At 39.3% G+C, this 16858-nt stretch overlaps 2 protein-coding genes across 2 annotated transcripts in view; one reads left to right on the forward strand and one right to left on the reverse strand.

The window, feature by feature from the left end:
- Window positions 1-1175: 1175 nt before the first annotated feature.
- Window positions 1176-15371, reverse strand: asgr1a (asialoglycoprotein receptor 1a). The gene is made up of 9 exons (XM_079589505.1): window positions 15311-15371; window positions 11254-11367; window positions 8411-8533; window positions 8082-8186; window positions 7053-7124; window positions 6876-6950; window positions 6567-6718; window positions 3857-3966; window positions 1176-3311 (listed from the first exon to the last, which is right to left on the reverse strand). The coding sequence occupies exons 2-9, from the start codon at window positions 11348-11350 to the stop codon at window positions 3158-3160; spliced, it is 888 nt and encodes a 295-aa protein (XP_079445631.1). The 5' UTR covers window positions 11351-11367; window positions 15311-15371; the 3' UTR covers window positions 1176-3157.
- A 542-nt stretch (window positions 15372-15913) lies between these two features.
- Window positions 15914-16858, forward strand: part of plod3 (procollagen-lysine, 2-oxoglutarate 5-dioxygenase 3) — a 37354-nt gene continuing 36409 nt past the window's right edge. Inside the window, exon 1 of the mRNA XM_079589492.1 lies at window positions 15914-16313. Coding sequence (XP_079445618.1) covers window positions 16232-16313 — 82 coding nt within the window. The 5' untranslated portion in view covers window positions 15914-16231. The remainder of the gene's footprint in view (window positions 16314-16858) is intronic.

Consider the following 16858-nt stretch of genomic DNA (forward strand, 5'->3'; position numbering starts at 1 on the left):
TTAATCTCGAAACACGACTTTTTTCTCGAAACACGACTTTAATCTCGAAACACGACTTTATTCTCGAAACACGACTTTATTCTCGAAACACGACTTTATTCTCGAAACACGACTTTATTCTCGAAACACGACTTTAATCTCAAAACACGACTTTAATCTCGAAACACGACTTTATTCTCGAAACACGACTTTATTCTCGAAACACGACTTTATTCTCGAAACACGACTTTAATCTCGAAACACGACTTTTTTCTCGAAACACGACTTTAATCTCGAAACACGACTTTAATCTCGAAACACGACTTTAATCACGAAACACGACTTTATTCTCGAAACACGACTTTATTCTCGAAACACGACTTTAATCTCGAAACACGACTTTATTCTCGAAACACGACTTTATTCTCGAAACACGACTTTATTCTCGAAACACGACTTTAATCTCGAAACACGACTTTTTTCTCGAAACACGACTTTAATCTCGAAACACGACTTTATTCTCGAAACACGACTTTATTCTCGAAACACGACTTTATTCTCGAAACACGACTTTATTCTCGAAACACGACTTTAATCTCAAAACACGACTTTAATCTCGAAACACGACTTTATTCTCGAAACACGACTTTATTCTCGAAACACGACTTTATTCTCGAAACACGACTTTATTCTCGAAACACGACTTTATTCTCAAAATTTTATGAGTTTATACTCAACATTTTATTTAAACTTTTTCTCTCAAAATTTTACGAGATTTTTCTCGCATTATGACTTTAATCTCGAGATGTTTATTTATTTTTAAATGTATTGCTTGGCCCTAATCCACTTCCGTAGTGTGAATATACAGTAAAGTGTAATTTATTCCTGTGATCAAAGCTGAATTTATTATCATTACTCCAGTCTTTCAGTGTCACATGATCCTCCAGAAATAAGTGTAATATGAGGATCTGATGATCAAGAAACATTTATGATTATTATCAATATTGAAAACTGTTTTATTTTCCAGAATCTCTGATGAATAGAAAGTTCAAACGAACAGCACTTGTCTTTTGTAACATTATAAATGTCTTTTGTGTAATTTTTTATCTATTCTTGTCCTTCATGAATAAAAAAATTAAGTTCTTTCATAAAAAATAATATATTGCATATTTGTCATATTAAGTGTATAATGTATTATTATAACATAATTTTTCCTCATAATTAATAACTGATTGATCTATTGCACTGAAAAAAGTATTATACATGGGAATTTTAAACCTGAACAAACTTATAAGATGGAACAATTTACATGATTTCATATATATTTCATCTAAAGTACATATATATTTATTAATGAACTGTCCATCTATGATGTATTTGTGGAAACGTTCTGATGCAGCATATTTATATTCACCTTCAATAGTGCAAAATTACCGCAGTATTTACATCATTTACAATCCAAACATTACAGCGCTCATGACACTATCATATAACTTTAATACAGCAACATAACTGCAATATTATTATGAAGTGCTGCAGAAACATCAACATTGCTTTTATTTGTTCAGCAGATGCTTTTATTCAGAACAACTTTTAGTTTCACAGCCGTTTGACTTTTATCCTCGCACAACATGTGAAATAAACTAACATACACTGTCATTCCGCAAAACTAACCAGCATAAAATAAAAATGAAGCATAAAGAAAGTTTCTGGTCTGATATACAGTAAATCCTCATCATTCCCTCCAGTCATTTTGACCCGAAACTAATTCAAAAATTATAATTTTGGGGGGGATTTTTGTCGCACTTGAACAATACAAACGAAAAACTTTTTTAATGTATTCAAGGAGTTTTGTGGTTGAAATTTAATAAAGTAACAAATCCTTCCCTCTCGACCCTCAGGAATGAATGGAATGTGAGGAATGCTTCAGTTCACATAGAAAAGCCTAAAAATGCTCACAATTCAAACTAAAAATGCTAAAACGTCACCAAACAATGATTTTAGAATGTCTACATGTGTATCTAAATGCACACTGAAGAGAAACTGGCTTTAGGACCCAGCGATATAAGGACATCTAGACTTCACTGTAAAAATAAATCTGTTCAATTTACGGTAAAATACCGGCAGCTGTGGTTGCCAGAAATTTACCGTATAAAATATGGTAGCGACATTTAAGGTTTTACAGACTTAACTTAAAATTTACAGTAATAAACCGTATTTCATTATCTGATATAATGTTAATTTACCAAGCTATTGAAGTATTAATATATGTTTTGTACCATTGTAATACACCGATAACCAATCACTACAGATATGAGTCACATGACCAATCAAAGCTCATCACACACAGCTCGTCCACAAGAGAGTTACCGTAATACAGATATAGAAGCTGCACAGTGTCATTCAGACAAACATTAATCACCACATTTTAAAGATGCAATAAACATTCATTTAACAACATTAAATGTAACATAAAACCCTAATGTACATAACTGATTAAACTATGAAAACTATGAAGAAACAGTTATTTCAACAAAAATACATAAAATGTGAAGTGTCACGCAGGGAATTGTGGGAATGTCAATTTACGGGTTTTCACTGTAAATTATACAATGAGTTGTTTATTTCACTTTCAAAAACTGTAAATTTAACGGTATTTTACAGTAAAATTACATTAAATGTGCCATTAGATCTATCACAGTTATTTACTGTTTATAGTAAAGACACTGTAGTCTTTTACTGTTAAAATCACGATCATTTTTTACAGTGTAGAGTCCTGAAATATCATGTTATATATTTGATTTCCCACAAGAGGTCGACAGAGACACTCAATGTAAGATATTTAGAGCTGAGTTAAAAGAGTTATGCATGAAATTGTGAGTTATCTTGAATTTAAGTTGAAAATGTAAGGAATGTGTTTAAATTACTTTTTATTTATTTATTATGTATTGATCAAATCTAGTAATTTAAAGGTAAATAAATTAAAAATCCCAATAAAATTGCATTAAAAATATTATCAAAATAAAATAAGTATATAAAAAAAGAAGAAGTATAATTTTACACATTTTGAAGTGTGAGGGAAGGATGAAGGTTACAGCCTTTAATATAGTTAAATATGAAACATTCTACTGTTAACATGCACATTGCTGTGTTTGTTGGTCTGATGAAGTGTGTGTCGTCAGATGGAGGCCGCGTGAGCTTTGCAGATGTAGCGGTAGCGGCGAGAGCAGTGGTCGTCGTTATACCGGCCGTCGTAGTGAAGGTGAGCGCAGTCTTCACCGCCACCCAAACCATGCTTCTTCCAGTCATCGGGCTGGCCAGGCATCCACTCACTGCACACACACACACACACACACACACACACACACACACACACACACACACACACACACACACACACACACACACACACACACACACACACACACACACACACACACACACACGCGCACACACACACACACACACACACGCACACGCACACGCACACGCACACGCACACGCACACACACACACACACACACACACACACACACACGCACACGCGCACACACACACACACACACACACACACACACACACACACACACACGCACACACAGGTTTGTTTTGCTATACTTGTGAGGACATTCCATACACACACACTAACCCGACCCCTGGAGCTACCCATCACAGAAAATGAAAACTTTATGCATTTTTACATTTTTAATAAAACACTGTTTAGTATTTTAAAGCCATTTGAAATAGGAGCACTCAAGAAATGTCCTCATGAATCACGTTCACGTTGTAATACCCATGCCATGTCATTATACATATTTCTGTCCTTATAAATCTCACACACACACACACACACACACACACACACACACACACTCACCTCCTGACATGCACGTACGGCGTCTCGTCCAGCCACTCCCAGGCGCCGGTGCGCCCGTCGGTCAGACCCAGCCAGTAGAACAGAGGCCTGGTCTTGCTCACCACGAAGCTCTGGACACACACTTCTGATTATCACTCTTTACTACTACAGAATGGACAGGTGTTTAGATGCATGTCTTGTGTTGTAGGTTTAGGCCCTGTTTACACCTGTATTAAGACACCTGGGGTCTCATTTATAAAGCGTGCGTACGCACAAAACGGGGCTGGAAACGTACGTACGCCAGTTCCCACGCAAAGGTTGTGATCTATAAAAAACTAACTTGACGGGAGAATGTGCGCACCTTTAAGCAAACTCTGACCCGTGCGTACGCAGATTCTGGAGACAAAGGGAATTGGCGATGATGAGCTGGAGTTAAATGTCTTTTTGGTCACTTTTAGGCCAACTTTTGTTGGGCCGTTTACGCATATCTAACGGCAGATGAAGTAAAACTGTGAATCTTAATTATGAGTCCTAATCATAAATAGGCTACAGTGATGTTCACAATTACAGTTTAAATAAAATAATGATTTAAACTATGTTTTACTTCTGATTACTAAACTATGTCATATTACATTTAGATTAAATATGACATTATCATTAATGGAGTTAAACACTTAAACTAGCTACATGAAATTTACTGAAAAGGTAAAATAGCCTATATATATAAATAGCCTATAAATATTTGTCGTGGATGCAATGCTTTTGAACACTTTTCCTCTGGCATGCTGTGTTTCAATGTTTTAACTACAGAGATAATTGCTTATCATGATAATAGCAGATTGTGCAAATATAATGCACAACAAGGTCTATCTATGTTTCCATTACAAATATAAATCAATAAAAAAGACTATTTGGTCAGTGGAAAAGATTGAGAAAAACTTTCTCTGAAATGTATTTTACACTATTTGATTTATTTATTCAAAAACAAGGCAAGGATAGGATACTAAATGATTTTTATCAATGTAATGTGACGGCACGTATTTCATATTTTCCTAATGTCTTGTACCGTTAAACATGTTATCACGTGGATGAATAATCATATGCAAATGATATGCAGATGAGGATATGCATAGTAAAACTAGGCGTTGTAAGCTCCATATATGGTTATTTCGGGGAGGAGACGCATGTTCACAATCTTCCGCTGACGGGTTTATAAAGTGAGTTCTGCGCAGGTTCTGGCGTACGCACGCTTTTATAAGTCTGAATATTTTTTTGCGTACGCCATTTTGGGCTTTCGGGCGCACGTACACTTTTAGTAAGGATCCTACGCACAGCTTTATAAATGAGGCCCCTGGTGTTTTAATTTGTCTCTTTTGTCCACTTTTAACCACTTCTGTCCTGATTTCTTCGAGGGGAGGGTCTATGTACGGGCTTTTCAGATCTTTCGATCTAATGGATGAAATAAGCTGGTGTGATTTACCCATGAGACACACAGAGCGGCTTTAGTTTCTGCTCAGAGCCGCGAGATCACGCCGAACGCCATGAGTGTGTGTTAGAAATCAGGAATGAAGAGAGAACATTGAGCTTGGTGTGTTTTTCGTCTTCAAAACAAGCGGCAACCTTCCAATCTCTCTCTAGAATCCAACACGGAAGCGTCTTAAACTGCAGTTCATCCACCGGCCACTAGAGACCAGAAGAGAGTCAATCCCATAGACCCCCGCATGTTAAAATGCTTAACTTTACAGCAGAAAAAAAACATGTTTACAGCCTGCTGCAAAAAGTGGTTTTGGTCTATATAACAATTGTTTTGTTTTTTATATTTAAAGGTGTGGCCACTTGAGTGACAGGTGGATGGCCGCTGATGTCACTACTAGCCGTTTGTCTGCTGTCTGTTAGCGTCACGTCACCTCAGCTAATCCGCCTCGCTGCACATTTTCGTTTATCCGGGAGTGACGTGGTAACAAGATGGCGACAGCAGGCTCCGCCCACTTTGGGCTTAAAAAATCTCTTCAGAAACACTGCGGGTGACGTCTCACTTTTTTTTTTTTTACAGTCTATGCTTCAAACTAAACTTGGGTCTTCAGCCAACAAAGTTTAAATCCCGTCTGGCTAGCGCGCTTCTCGTCACTTTTACGCGTTAGGTCAGTCAGTGGTCTTTAAGTGGCTGTTCGAATGCATTTGACCACATGAGCGTTTACAATATGAAAGCAATCTGATCGAGTTGCTCCTTTGCGCTTAAAGAACATAGTCCAGCGCCGCGGCACAACGAGCACACTCACACACACACACACTCACACACACACACTCACACACACACACTCAGGCCCTTAAGAGAGCAGCCAGAACAATGGAGCGCAACTGGAAGAAAACAAAACTAGAGGTATCTCGCATTTCATGGAAGGAGAGCTCGATTGCTTACAGCAATGTAAGTTTGCTGCTTATTTTTCAACACTATTAGAAGAAAATAAACATAATCCTAGGTATTTATTTGAAACAGTGGCTAAACTAACGAAAAAGAAAGCTTCAAGCCCAGAAGCTTCCAAGCAGCACAGCAGTAATGACTTGATTATAATATAAGTATGCAGGATACAGTACTACAGTATAGTTCAGGTGTGTTTCTGGTTTAGTTAAGTAGGTTTAGTTGTATTAGTTCAGGTGTGTGTCTGATGTTGGTTGTGAGGTTGTGTATCTGGTTTAGTTGTGTAGTTGTACAGCACTGATCCGCTCTGACCTTCTCCTGTCTGCTGTTTATGATGAGTAACTTTGCTCTCTTCTTCTCACACTCGTCTCTGGCCCCGTCCCACGGCATCCCGTCTTCAGAGAAGAAATAACAGTGTGTGGAGAAGAGAAGCCATCCGCCAGGACAGCACAGCTCCTCCGTGTCTAAACACACACACACACGCACGCACGCACGCACGCACGCACGCACGCACACACACACACACACACACACACACACACACACACACACACACGTGTCAGATCAGAGACTAAGGAAATCAACACACAACACCGGCACAAACACTACAGCATCACTTACTGTTGTTCATGAACTTGTTAATGTAGCATTTTAGCTCCGAAACCTTGTCACGAAGAGCCTGTGCTGAATCAGACACTACACACACACACACACACACACACACACACGTTAAGATCGCAGTGGATTTCAATGAATTTCAAGTGTTTTGTCTGCTTTATGTGTGTGTGTGGCACTTACTATCATTAATCGTACTCTGCATCGTGTCCCGGTCAAACTCCAGATTGCTGATCTCCAAATGCATTTTGTGTCCTGAACACACACACACATTAGTAATAATTTATAATTTTTCAAATATGCTGGGGAGTAAAAGTTTCCATGTCTAATTTTTCCCAGTTTAAACAAACTGATAAAAGTCTGCTTGTTCCATCGGTGTTCCCGCAAAATAAAAATTTCCCTAAACGTTCACATAACCCAGAAAAACTTTTTCACATATTAAAGGGTTAGTTCACCCGAAGATGATTGGCTCAGTAATGGCCGGCTCCTGCGTCAGCATCTCACACATGTGTCGTGATGATCATGTGACCAGCGCTGGCCAATAGTGAGCCGGCGTTCTGACGTAGAACCAGGAAGCGCTTCGTCCACAGATTGTTGAATAAAGTCGTTATTTTGGGGTTTTTTCGAGCACAAAAAGTATTCTGGTCGCTTCATAACGTTATTGTTGAACCACTGGAGGCACACGGAGTATTTCAACGATGTCTTTACTACCTTTCTGGGCCTTGAAAGTTGCACTGACGCGCTGCATGTGGTGTATCGTATATCTTGCAAACATATCATATAATTTGTGTTCCGAAGATGAACGAAGGTCTTACGGGTTTGGAATGACATGAGGGTGAGTAATTTATGACAGAAATTTACATTTTTAGGTGAACTAACCCTTTAAAAAAAGAAGTTTTGAACATTTAGAGAAATTCAAAAATAACGTTTTTATAACTTAATTAGAACATGTTGTTGTTAGGTGAGTGTGTGGGTGGATAACGTGTTTTGGTTACACTTTATTTTAAGGTGTCATTACAGTGTAATTATATATTTAAGTACTGAGAAATATTAATGAACTACATGTACTATAGGATTAGGGTTTGGTTGAGGTGTTAGTTGCATGTAATTATGCATAATTTACTGTTATTACATATGTAACAAGAACACTGTAAAATAAAGTGTTACCAGTTATTATTATTTTTGATAAAAGATTATGAAGATCAACATTACCGTATTCCTCCAGAAAGTTTGTTCTGGTAATGATGCTCAGGAGCGAATCTGTCAGATTCTTCACGTTTGTCTCGGTAGTCGAGAACTTCCGGTCAAACTTCACGTCTAGCAATACACACGTGAACAAAATTAAACATCATCATTTTTTATTGATAACTCAGGTTTGCAAGTTATTCAAATATGCTCTGGAAAATATACTCTTATGCTCCGCATTCTTTTTAGGTTTTGGCCTCAATACATTGACAATAAGTCGATTATTAAGGAATTAATAAGAAAAATAACATGTTGTCTGTGTAATATCACGATATGTTTGAGTGTGTGTTACTCACGGCTCACAGATACTGTGATGATCAGCAACAGAAGCATCAGAGCCGTTACACTGATGGCAGCGCACACGCGCCACCGCCAGCGGCCGATAGAGGGCGCTGCTACAAACCTGGGCACAGACGAGTCTAACACACACACACACACACACACACACACACACACACACACACACACACACACACACACACACACAGTTTTTCATTTCTATCCTTGTGAGGACATTCCATAGGCGTAATGGTTTTTATACTGTACAAACTGTATATTCTATCCCCTTACACTGCCCCTATCCCTAAACCTACCCATCACAGGAGACATTCTGCATTTTTACATTTTCAAAAATATATAATTTAGTATGTTTATCCATTCCCCTCATGGGGACCGCTGGCTGGTCCCCACAATGGAGGTGATCTCAGGTTTTACTATCCTTGTGGGGACATTCGGTTCCCACAATGTATAATAAACCAAGTCACACACACACACACACACACACACACACACACACACACACACACACACACACACACACACACACACACACACACACACACACACACACACACACACACACACACACACACACACACACACACACACACACACACACACAGGTTATTCTACTTATGGATCCTTTTCACACACAGCGAGGTGTAATTTATGACATGCTGTTACATACATGGTTCCCTTCATTATTACAGGAAGCCGATACAGAAATCACATTACGTTTTCTATTATAAACGAAATATTTAAATTATATTTTATTATATAAAGTTCTCTTTCATGTCTTGTGCTTGACTGGACAAATTCACACAAAATGATGTCAAAATGCCCGTAAAGCATCCTGTTGAAAATCCAGCTTTTACTGTAGTTTATGTGTGTATGTGGTGTTATTAATCTGCTTTAACACACACCATGTGTAAGTTCATAAGTGGACAGCATTGCTGAGTATTTTCTGCTTAAAACTGCAGTGAACCAAAGACAGTCTCAAAAACACGGTGTGAAATCGCTGGTGTTTCTGACGTCACACACTACCTTGACCAATCAGATCAACGTGTGATCGTCAACCAGTGGATCTCTGAGTGAGGGAGTGGAGGCGGGGCTCATTTGCATATTCATAGAACCACGCATACTAAATGAAGCAAGAAAAAAAAACGTTTAAATATGTCATTTTGGTGATCAAAGTTGAGTTTTAAGGGATAAAATTATTGACAACAGGGGGAGTTTAAGTGAACGTAAACCGTTGAAAAGAAAGTATGTTGTATACGTGCAGCTCTTAAAGTGACAGTGACCTAATAAACCCACTGCTGTCTTTGTCCTCAATGTTAAAGGAGAACTCCGGTGAATTTTAACATTGAGCTCAATTTTTAGTAAATTTGGAGTGCTGTCAATACAGAGAACAACGACAAAAATCTGTGTTTCCTACACCGTGTTATCCTCTTTTTAAAATTTGCACCCTATTGACTTGAATGGGGTCTAATTTTAAACCTGCTTTTATTTCTCTTATCATCCTCGTGTCATTACAAGTGCCCAGCCATGTTGAGTGATTCCTTCAGAGTGAACACGAGTGAATCTGACTGCAGGAGATGTGAAAGATATTAATAAAAATGATGTTATATCAGCCAGCACACATACCTGTATTTAGTTCCTGTTTTCGGTCGAAGTCCAAAGTAGTCGATTGTCGAGTTCACGCGTGTGATCATAGGTAACTAAACCTTATGCGCGTCAACTCGACAAAAAGAGGATAACACAGTGTAGGAAACACAGATTTCTGTCGTTGTTCTCTGTATTGACAGCACTCCAAATTTACTAAAAATTGAGCTCAAAGTTAAAATTGACCGGAGTTCTCCTTTAAGCTAACAACAAAAGACAGAGAAACACTCACGGCTCTTGATTGGTTGAGCCTTGCTGAAGCAGCTCTGAATATTCACTGTTATTAATATAAAGATAAATATGATACAGCAATAATATGAAGTAACAGTAGCTCCTACAATACTGTAACTATAATTAGGCATGGAAATTACTGAAGAAAACGTCTATTTGCTAAGCCAACTAATTTACTCATAGTCAAATTAGGCAAGTCCTAAAAATGAAAGTATTGGTGTCGGACTCGTTCTGGAAAAAGTGCCATCACTGCATCCTAACAGTTATTATCATAGTGAATCTAACAATGTTTTTTGTATTTCAATTTTATGTAGCTATCTAACTTTGTGTTATATTACCTTCACATTTTTAATGCAACGACTGATGGTGTGACGGAAATTTGGCATCTTTCTCTCTCTCTCTACTGTATGTACGGTAACATGAGTCTGCTCAAAAATGGTTTCTTGTACTAATTATTATTTCGATCATTTTAATTCGAATTATTATTGGAACTGTGTGTGTGAATGCTGTGATGGTGTCAAAAGTTAAAGAGGTTAAAGGTCAGAAGAGGTTGAGCAGCTGTATAAACTACAGTCAAATAGCAGAGGAATGTTTGACACACACACACACACACACACACACACACGTTTGTTTTTGTATCTTTGTGGGGGTTTCATTGACTCATTGGTCACATTAGTTGATGCATTAACTAACAATGAGAAATACATTTGTTTATTAATATGCAACTGTTCTTAAGTTCATGTGAGCTCAGATCCATATTACCAAATAAAAATTGTGATTTTAACATTAACTTTAACTAAGATTACCAAGTGTTTTTCATTTTCAGTTCATGTTAACTACTGTAGTTAATTAATAAAACCTTATTATAAAGTGTTTCTACACTGAGCTAATGATATTTTCTTTCCCCTAAAACTCACAGAACCCGTTTTGTATGAATTAAAACTCATGATTTGATTGGGTCCCACACCTTTCCTCCAGAACTCGGTGTCGTCGCTGGTGTCTGGGTTCTCCAGCTCGTCGGTATATTGCTGAGCCGCAGAGATGTCTGGTGTGACGACCCTCATGATGAGTGAGTCTAGACCTGCAAACACACAACAGCAGTTCTTCATTTCACATTCTGTCGAAAGCTTTAACCACACACACTGTTCAGGATGGATAGTGTTGAGACGCAGGGAAAACTAGAAAAAGATCACATGTGCTTTGTAAGCCAATCATCAAGAGGCTGACGTCAGAAGGAGGCGGAGCTTTATTCTGTATGTGAACTGCTATTAATATGTTTATATTTGACTATGTTTTAAGTTACTTTGGTAGCTCTTAAGTTTTCAATCCCGCCAATCAGTCACAAGTTTGGCCACTGCAACTGTTAAAACACAATTAATATTCAGTAATATTATTGATTTGACTGCACTGACACTATCAAAACTTGAACTGAATTGATCTGATAATGGCACTATTGCCTTTTTAGAGCTGCCTTTCTGAAATTTAATGTTTCATTTTTGAAGTTTGCAACATTGATACTGTTATCGAACATAATTGAGTCAAATTTAACTAAATTAAATTAGTTTCATAATTTATTAACTTCATTAGCATCAACACTGTTATTGAACTGAATTGAATTACACCTGTTTCTGTTCAGTTTGATTACCCTCTCCATGTATTTAATCCCTGTGTTTCCTCAGTTCCCTTGTCCGGTATCATCTAAGTTAGTGTGGTTGTGTTATTTATTCTCCTGCGATCTCCTGAGTGTTCCTTGTTTATTTTTAAGACTGTTTAGACCGCCCACATTCCCGCCATTGAGGGTGATCTTCAGCTGGCCTCCGCAATTCTTATGATGATTTGGACGAGGACATTTCCCTGATTTTACCGTCCTCACTGGTCCCACCATGCTCGAGTCTCCTGAGTCTCCAGAGTTTCTATCCATCCTCCCTCTCCCGCGTCATCTTCCAAGTTCAGCCAGATCCTCCTCCCTCTCTCGGCTCCACCTTGGCTCCTCCCTCTCTCGGCTCCACCTTGGCTCCTCCCTCTCTCAGTTCCACCTTGGCTCCTCCCTCTCTCGGCTCCACCTTGGCTCCTCCCTCTCTCGGCTCCACCTTGGCTCCTCCCTCTCTCGGCTCCACCTTGGGTCCTCCCTCTCTCGGCTCCACCTTGGCTCCTCCCTCTCTCGGCTCCACCAGACACCTTCATCCTTATAGCTCCATCAGACACCTTCATCCTTATGGCTCCACCAGACACCTACATCCTTATGGCTCCACCAGACACCTTCATCCTTATGGCTCCATCAGATACTTTCATCCTTATGGCTCCATCAGATACTTTCATCCTTATGGCTCCACCAGACACCTTCATCCTTATGGCTCCATCAGATACTTTCATCCTTATGGCTCCACCGGACACCTTCATCCTTATGGCTCCACCAGACACCTTCATCCTTATGCCTCCACTAGACACCTTCATCCTTATGGCTCCACCAGACACCTTCATCCTTATGGCTCCATCAGATACTTTCATCCTTATGGCTCCACCAGACACCTTCATCCTTATGGCTCCACTAGACACCTTCATCCTTATGGCTCCACTAGACACCTTCCTCCTTATGGCTCCACCAGACACCTTCATCCTTATGGCTCCACCGGACACCTTCATCCTTATGGCTCCACCAGACACCTTCATCCTTATGGCTCCATCAGATACTTTCATCCTTATGGCTCCACCAGACACCTTCATCCTTATGGCTCCACCAGACACCTTCATCCTTATGGCTCCACCAGACACCTTCATCCTTATGGCTCCACCAGACACCTTCATCCTTATGGCTCCACTAGACACCTTCATCCTTATGGCTCCACCAGACACCTTCATCCTTATGGCTCCATCAGATACTTTCATCCTTATGGCTCCACCGGACACCTTCATCCTTATGGCTCCACCAGACACCTTCATCCTTATGACTCCACCAGACACCTTCATCCTTATAGCTCCACCAGACACCTTCATCCTTATTGCTCCACCAGACACCTTCATCCTTATGGCTCCACCAGACACCTTCATCCTTATGGCTCCACCGGACACCTTCATCCTTATGGCTCCACCAGACACCTTCATCCTTATGGCTCCACAGGACACCTTCATCCTTATGGCTCCACCAGACACCTTCATCCTTATGGCTCCACAGGACACCTTCATCCTTATGGCTCCACCGGACACCTTCATCCTTATGGCTCCACAGGACACCTTCATCCTTATGGCTCCACCAGACACCTTCATCCTTATGGCTCCACCGGACACCTTCATCCTTATGGCTCCACCAGACACCTTCATCCTTATGGCTCCACAGGACACCTTCATCCTTATGGCTCCACAGGACACCTTCATCCTTATTGCTCCACCAGACACCTTCATCCTTATGGCTCCACAGGACACCTTCATCCTTATGGCTCCACCGGACACCTTCATCCTTATAGCTCCACCAGACACCTTCATCCTTATGGCTCCACCAGACACCTTCATCCTTATGGCTCCACCAGACACCTTCATCCTTATGGCTCCACCAGACACCTTCATCCTTATGGCTCCACCAGACACCTTCATCCTTATGGCTCCACCAGACACCTTCATCCTTATGGCTCCACCAGACACCTTCATCCTTATGGCTCCACCAGACACCTTCATCCTTATGGCTCCACCAGACAGCGTAGCGTATATTCTGTTATGTTCTGTTTTGGTTTCGTTTTCACTCTGTTTGCTCTGTTCCTGTTTGCCTGAGTTCCTAGTTAGTTTCCTTGATTGGTAATTAGTCCCTGACATCTATTTCTGTTCAGTTTGATTACCCTCTCCATGTATTTAAGCCCTGTGTTTCCTTGTCCGGTATCGTCTATGTTAACGTGGTTGAGTTATTTATTTTCCTGCGATCTCCTGAGTGTTCCTTGTTTATTTATAAAGAATTTGTATTTATAGAGAAAGTTTTTGTCTTTCAACGTGCACATCATTACAGCCAACTTTAAATAACTGTTTATTGTTGTTTATTTTGAATGATATTTTTATTTTTATTTAATGACAACTATCAGTACATTCAAAATGTGAGACACATTCCATCTAAGCCACATTCCCGTAAGCTTCGACGTTTGTGTTCCTTGAATTCAGTCAAGAGGTCAATCTGCAGAATTCAGCAAACTTGAACTTTGATTCGCAGCAAAAGATGACACGTTTCCGGTCTCATGTGTTCATGTGTGTTTGTTAATGGACATCAGTTTATGTATGGTTTGTTTTCCACACCTATAACATTTTTCAGTTATTAATTATACCACTGGGCTTTGTAGTGCAGAACAAGTAGATCAGAAGAAAAATAGAGAGTTAAGAAACACCAATTTGCACAAAAATACAATCAATTGTCCCCAATAAAGGTTTTGATACGCGCATAAACTCTGTTAAAAATACTTTTTCAACACAGAGGAAGAGGAAATAAAAGGAAATTTGGCATTTAATCACTCTAATACTAACAAACTGATACTGTATTAAACATTATTTAGACTTCCAGAGAAAAGTCCCAGTTAGACGATTTTGGGGGAATTTTACAGATTGAAATCATAAAAGCACCTTTATAACGCTTGATACTCTATAGTTCAGGTCTAGTTTTAAACCAGAAACCTAAACATTGATCTGATCTAAAACTTATAATGAAACATCAAGAACTTTTTTAACATCCAAAGAACCACAAAATAACTGTAGAACCACAAACAGCCAGAAATAATATTAAGAAGAGATGGCTCTAGAGAAAGTTCTGAAATATTTTAACAAACCATCTTAAAAGCACACATTTTTCACTATATCCCCCTGATTGATTTCACCGCTGTGGTATGAAATCAGTGTTTCTCACTCTAAGTTAGTCTAGACCGTGAATAGTTTCACTAAATAAATCTGTTAGTAAACGATTAGATGGTCAGTCATTCAGGTTACCGCTACATTATTACACATTCATGAGATGCTCAAGGATTTCACTTGAACATAGATGTTAATTTTCCTCTTACCTCTAGCGTTAGAAATGAGATCCTGATGTGTGTGTGTGTGTGTGTGTGTGTGTGTGTGTGAGTGTGAGAGAGTGTGTGAGTGTACTTTGAGCTTGATGAAGTGAATTAATATTTACTTTGTGCATGTGGAGTACAAACAGGAGCTCCAATCACAGTATTTGTCCAGCTGACCTCAGATCAACTCAAGATTTAAATATATATATATGGAGGTTAGTTGTAAAAATCTATTTTACAAGGTTTCACGGTGTTTATTGGTAAGCAACAACATATTGGCTATTTATGGCAGTGCCACCCAAGCTCAGTGAGTATAAATGTCAACAAATGTTGGGTTAACTAACCTAACTTTTCTCTCATTTCAAAGTTTTCATGAATTTAATATTTTCTTCTAAATTGTATTACTTATAAATAATAAAGAGTAAGTGAGTGTGTCCAAACTTTTTATCAAATGTGTAGTATCTTTAAATATTTTACCTGATAATTAAATAAATAAACAACTGATAAAGAGACGCAAAGAGACGATAAAGTGATAAAGTTATCACGTAGATGTAAACACTATATGGTGTGTGTGTATATACAGGATTTACATATATTTTTAGAAACACCCGTTCAGTTATTCCTAAAACGTGGCACTCCTCCCTCAATATCTCTTTCTGTAGCCGAAGGGGTTGATTTTTTTTTTAGGAGAATAACGTTCCATTTGTCTGACTCTGATTGGTCGAACGCCATCGCGTTCTCTCTTCCTATTGGCTGCTTGTCTGTCCGTCATCTTCTGCTCCGCGTTCATTGGCCGTCTGAGCGGAAACAAGGCGGATTCTTCAAGTCGACTGTGGAATTCCTGCCCCCCGTCCGCGAATTTCGGGAGAGTTCTGCACCGAATCGGCGTGAAAACGGAACTGAACCCGAGCGAGACCCGTGAGCGCGATGACTGCCGTTCCCGTGATCCTGATCCTGTTTCTGGGCTCCATTCAGCTCTGCCGAACCGAGCCGCGGTCCGGGAAACCCAGTAAGAACCGTTCAATAATTCTCTGTCAGTCTTACATGTAAATGTATTTAAATGTCCAGTCAGATTTGAATCTGAATGTAACCTTAACTGTCGATCCGAATCACAATCCGAGCGTAAACAAACCAACACCAGATCGAATATAACAAAAGGTCTTCATGTTAACTATTGTTTGCGTTAAAAACAAGTTCTTCATTGCTTTTAAATCTACTGTCATCACAAGGAAGTGACTCAAAATAACACACATCTTCTCACACTGTTTTAATCAGTTCCCATATTCATATTTAACGTTACTACTATTCATTAACTGTGGTGTGTTGGTGGAGAATGTGTTTACCATGGTAAATTTGTTAAGGTTGACTCAAAACCATAAAACAGAAGCTAAATGTATTGAATGGGTTAAGGTTAGGCTACAGATGAAAAGGTCCTTCAGAAGCTTCTAGATCCACAGAACCACGAGAACCGGTCTGAGATCCAGAAGCGTCTATAGAAGAACCTGCTCTGAGTTTCTGCTGGTTTCTCGTGGGTTTCACAACAGTTGCACTAAT

This window comes from Phoxinus phoxinus, assembly GCF_949152265.1.
Source record: "Phoxinus phoxinus genome assembly, chromosome: 18".
Lineage (NCBI taxonomy): Eukaryota > Metazoa > Chordata > Actinopteri > Cypriniformes > Leuciscidae > Phoxinus > Phoxinus phoxinus.

Bases quoted from the DNA above. Each gene is read 5' to 3' on its own strand.
- asgr1a (XM_079589505.1), bottom strand. From the start codon at position 11,350: ATGAGGGTCGTCACACCAGACATCTCTGCGGCTCAGCAATATACCGAC. The intron at 6,951-7,052 runs GTAAGTGCCACA...GTGTGTGTGTAG, and splicing joins GCAGAGTACGATTAATGATA to TGTCTGATTCAGCACAGGCT. The intron at 6,719-6,875 runs GTAAGTGATGCT...GTGTGTGTTTAG, and splicing joins TAACAAGTTCATGAACAACA to ACACGGAGGAGCTGTGCTGT.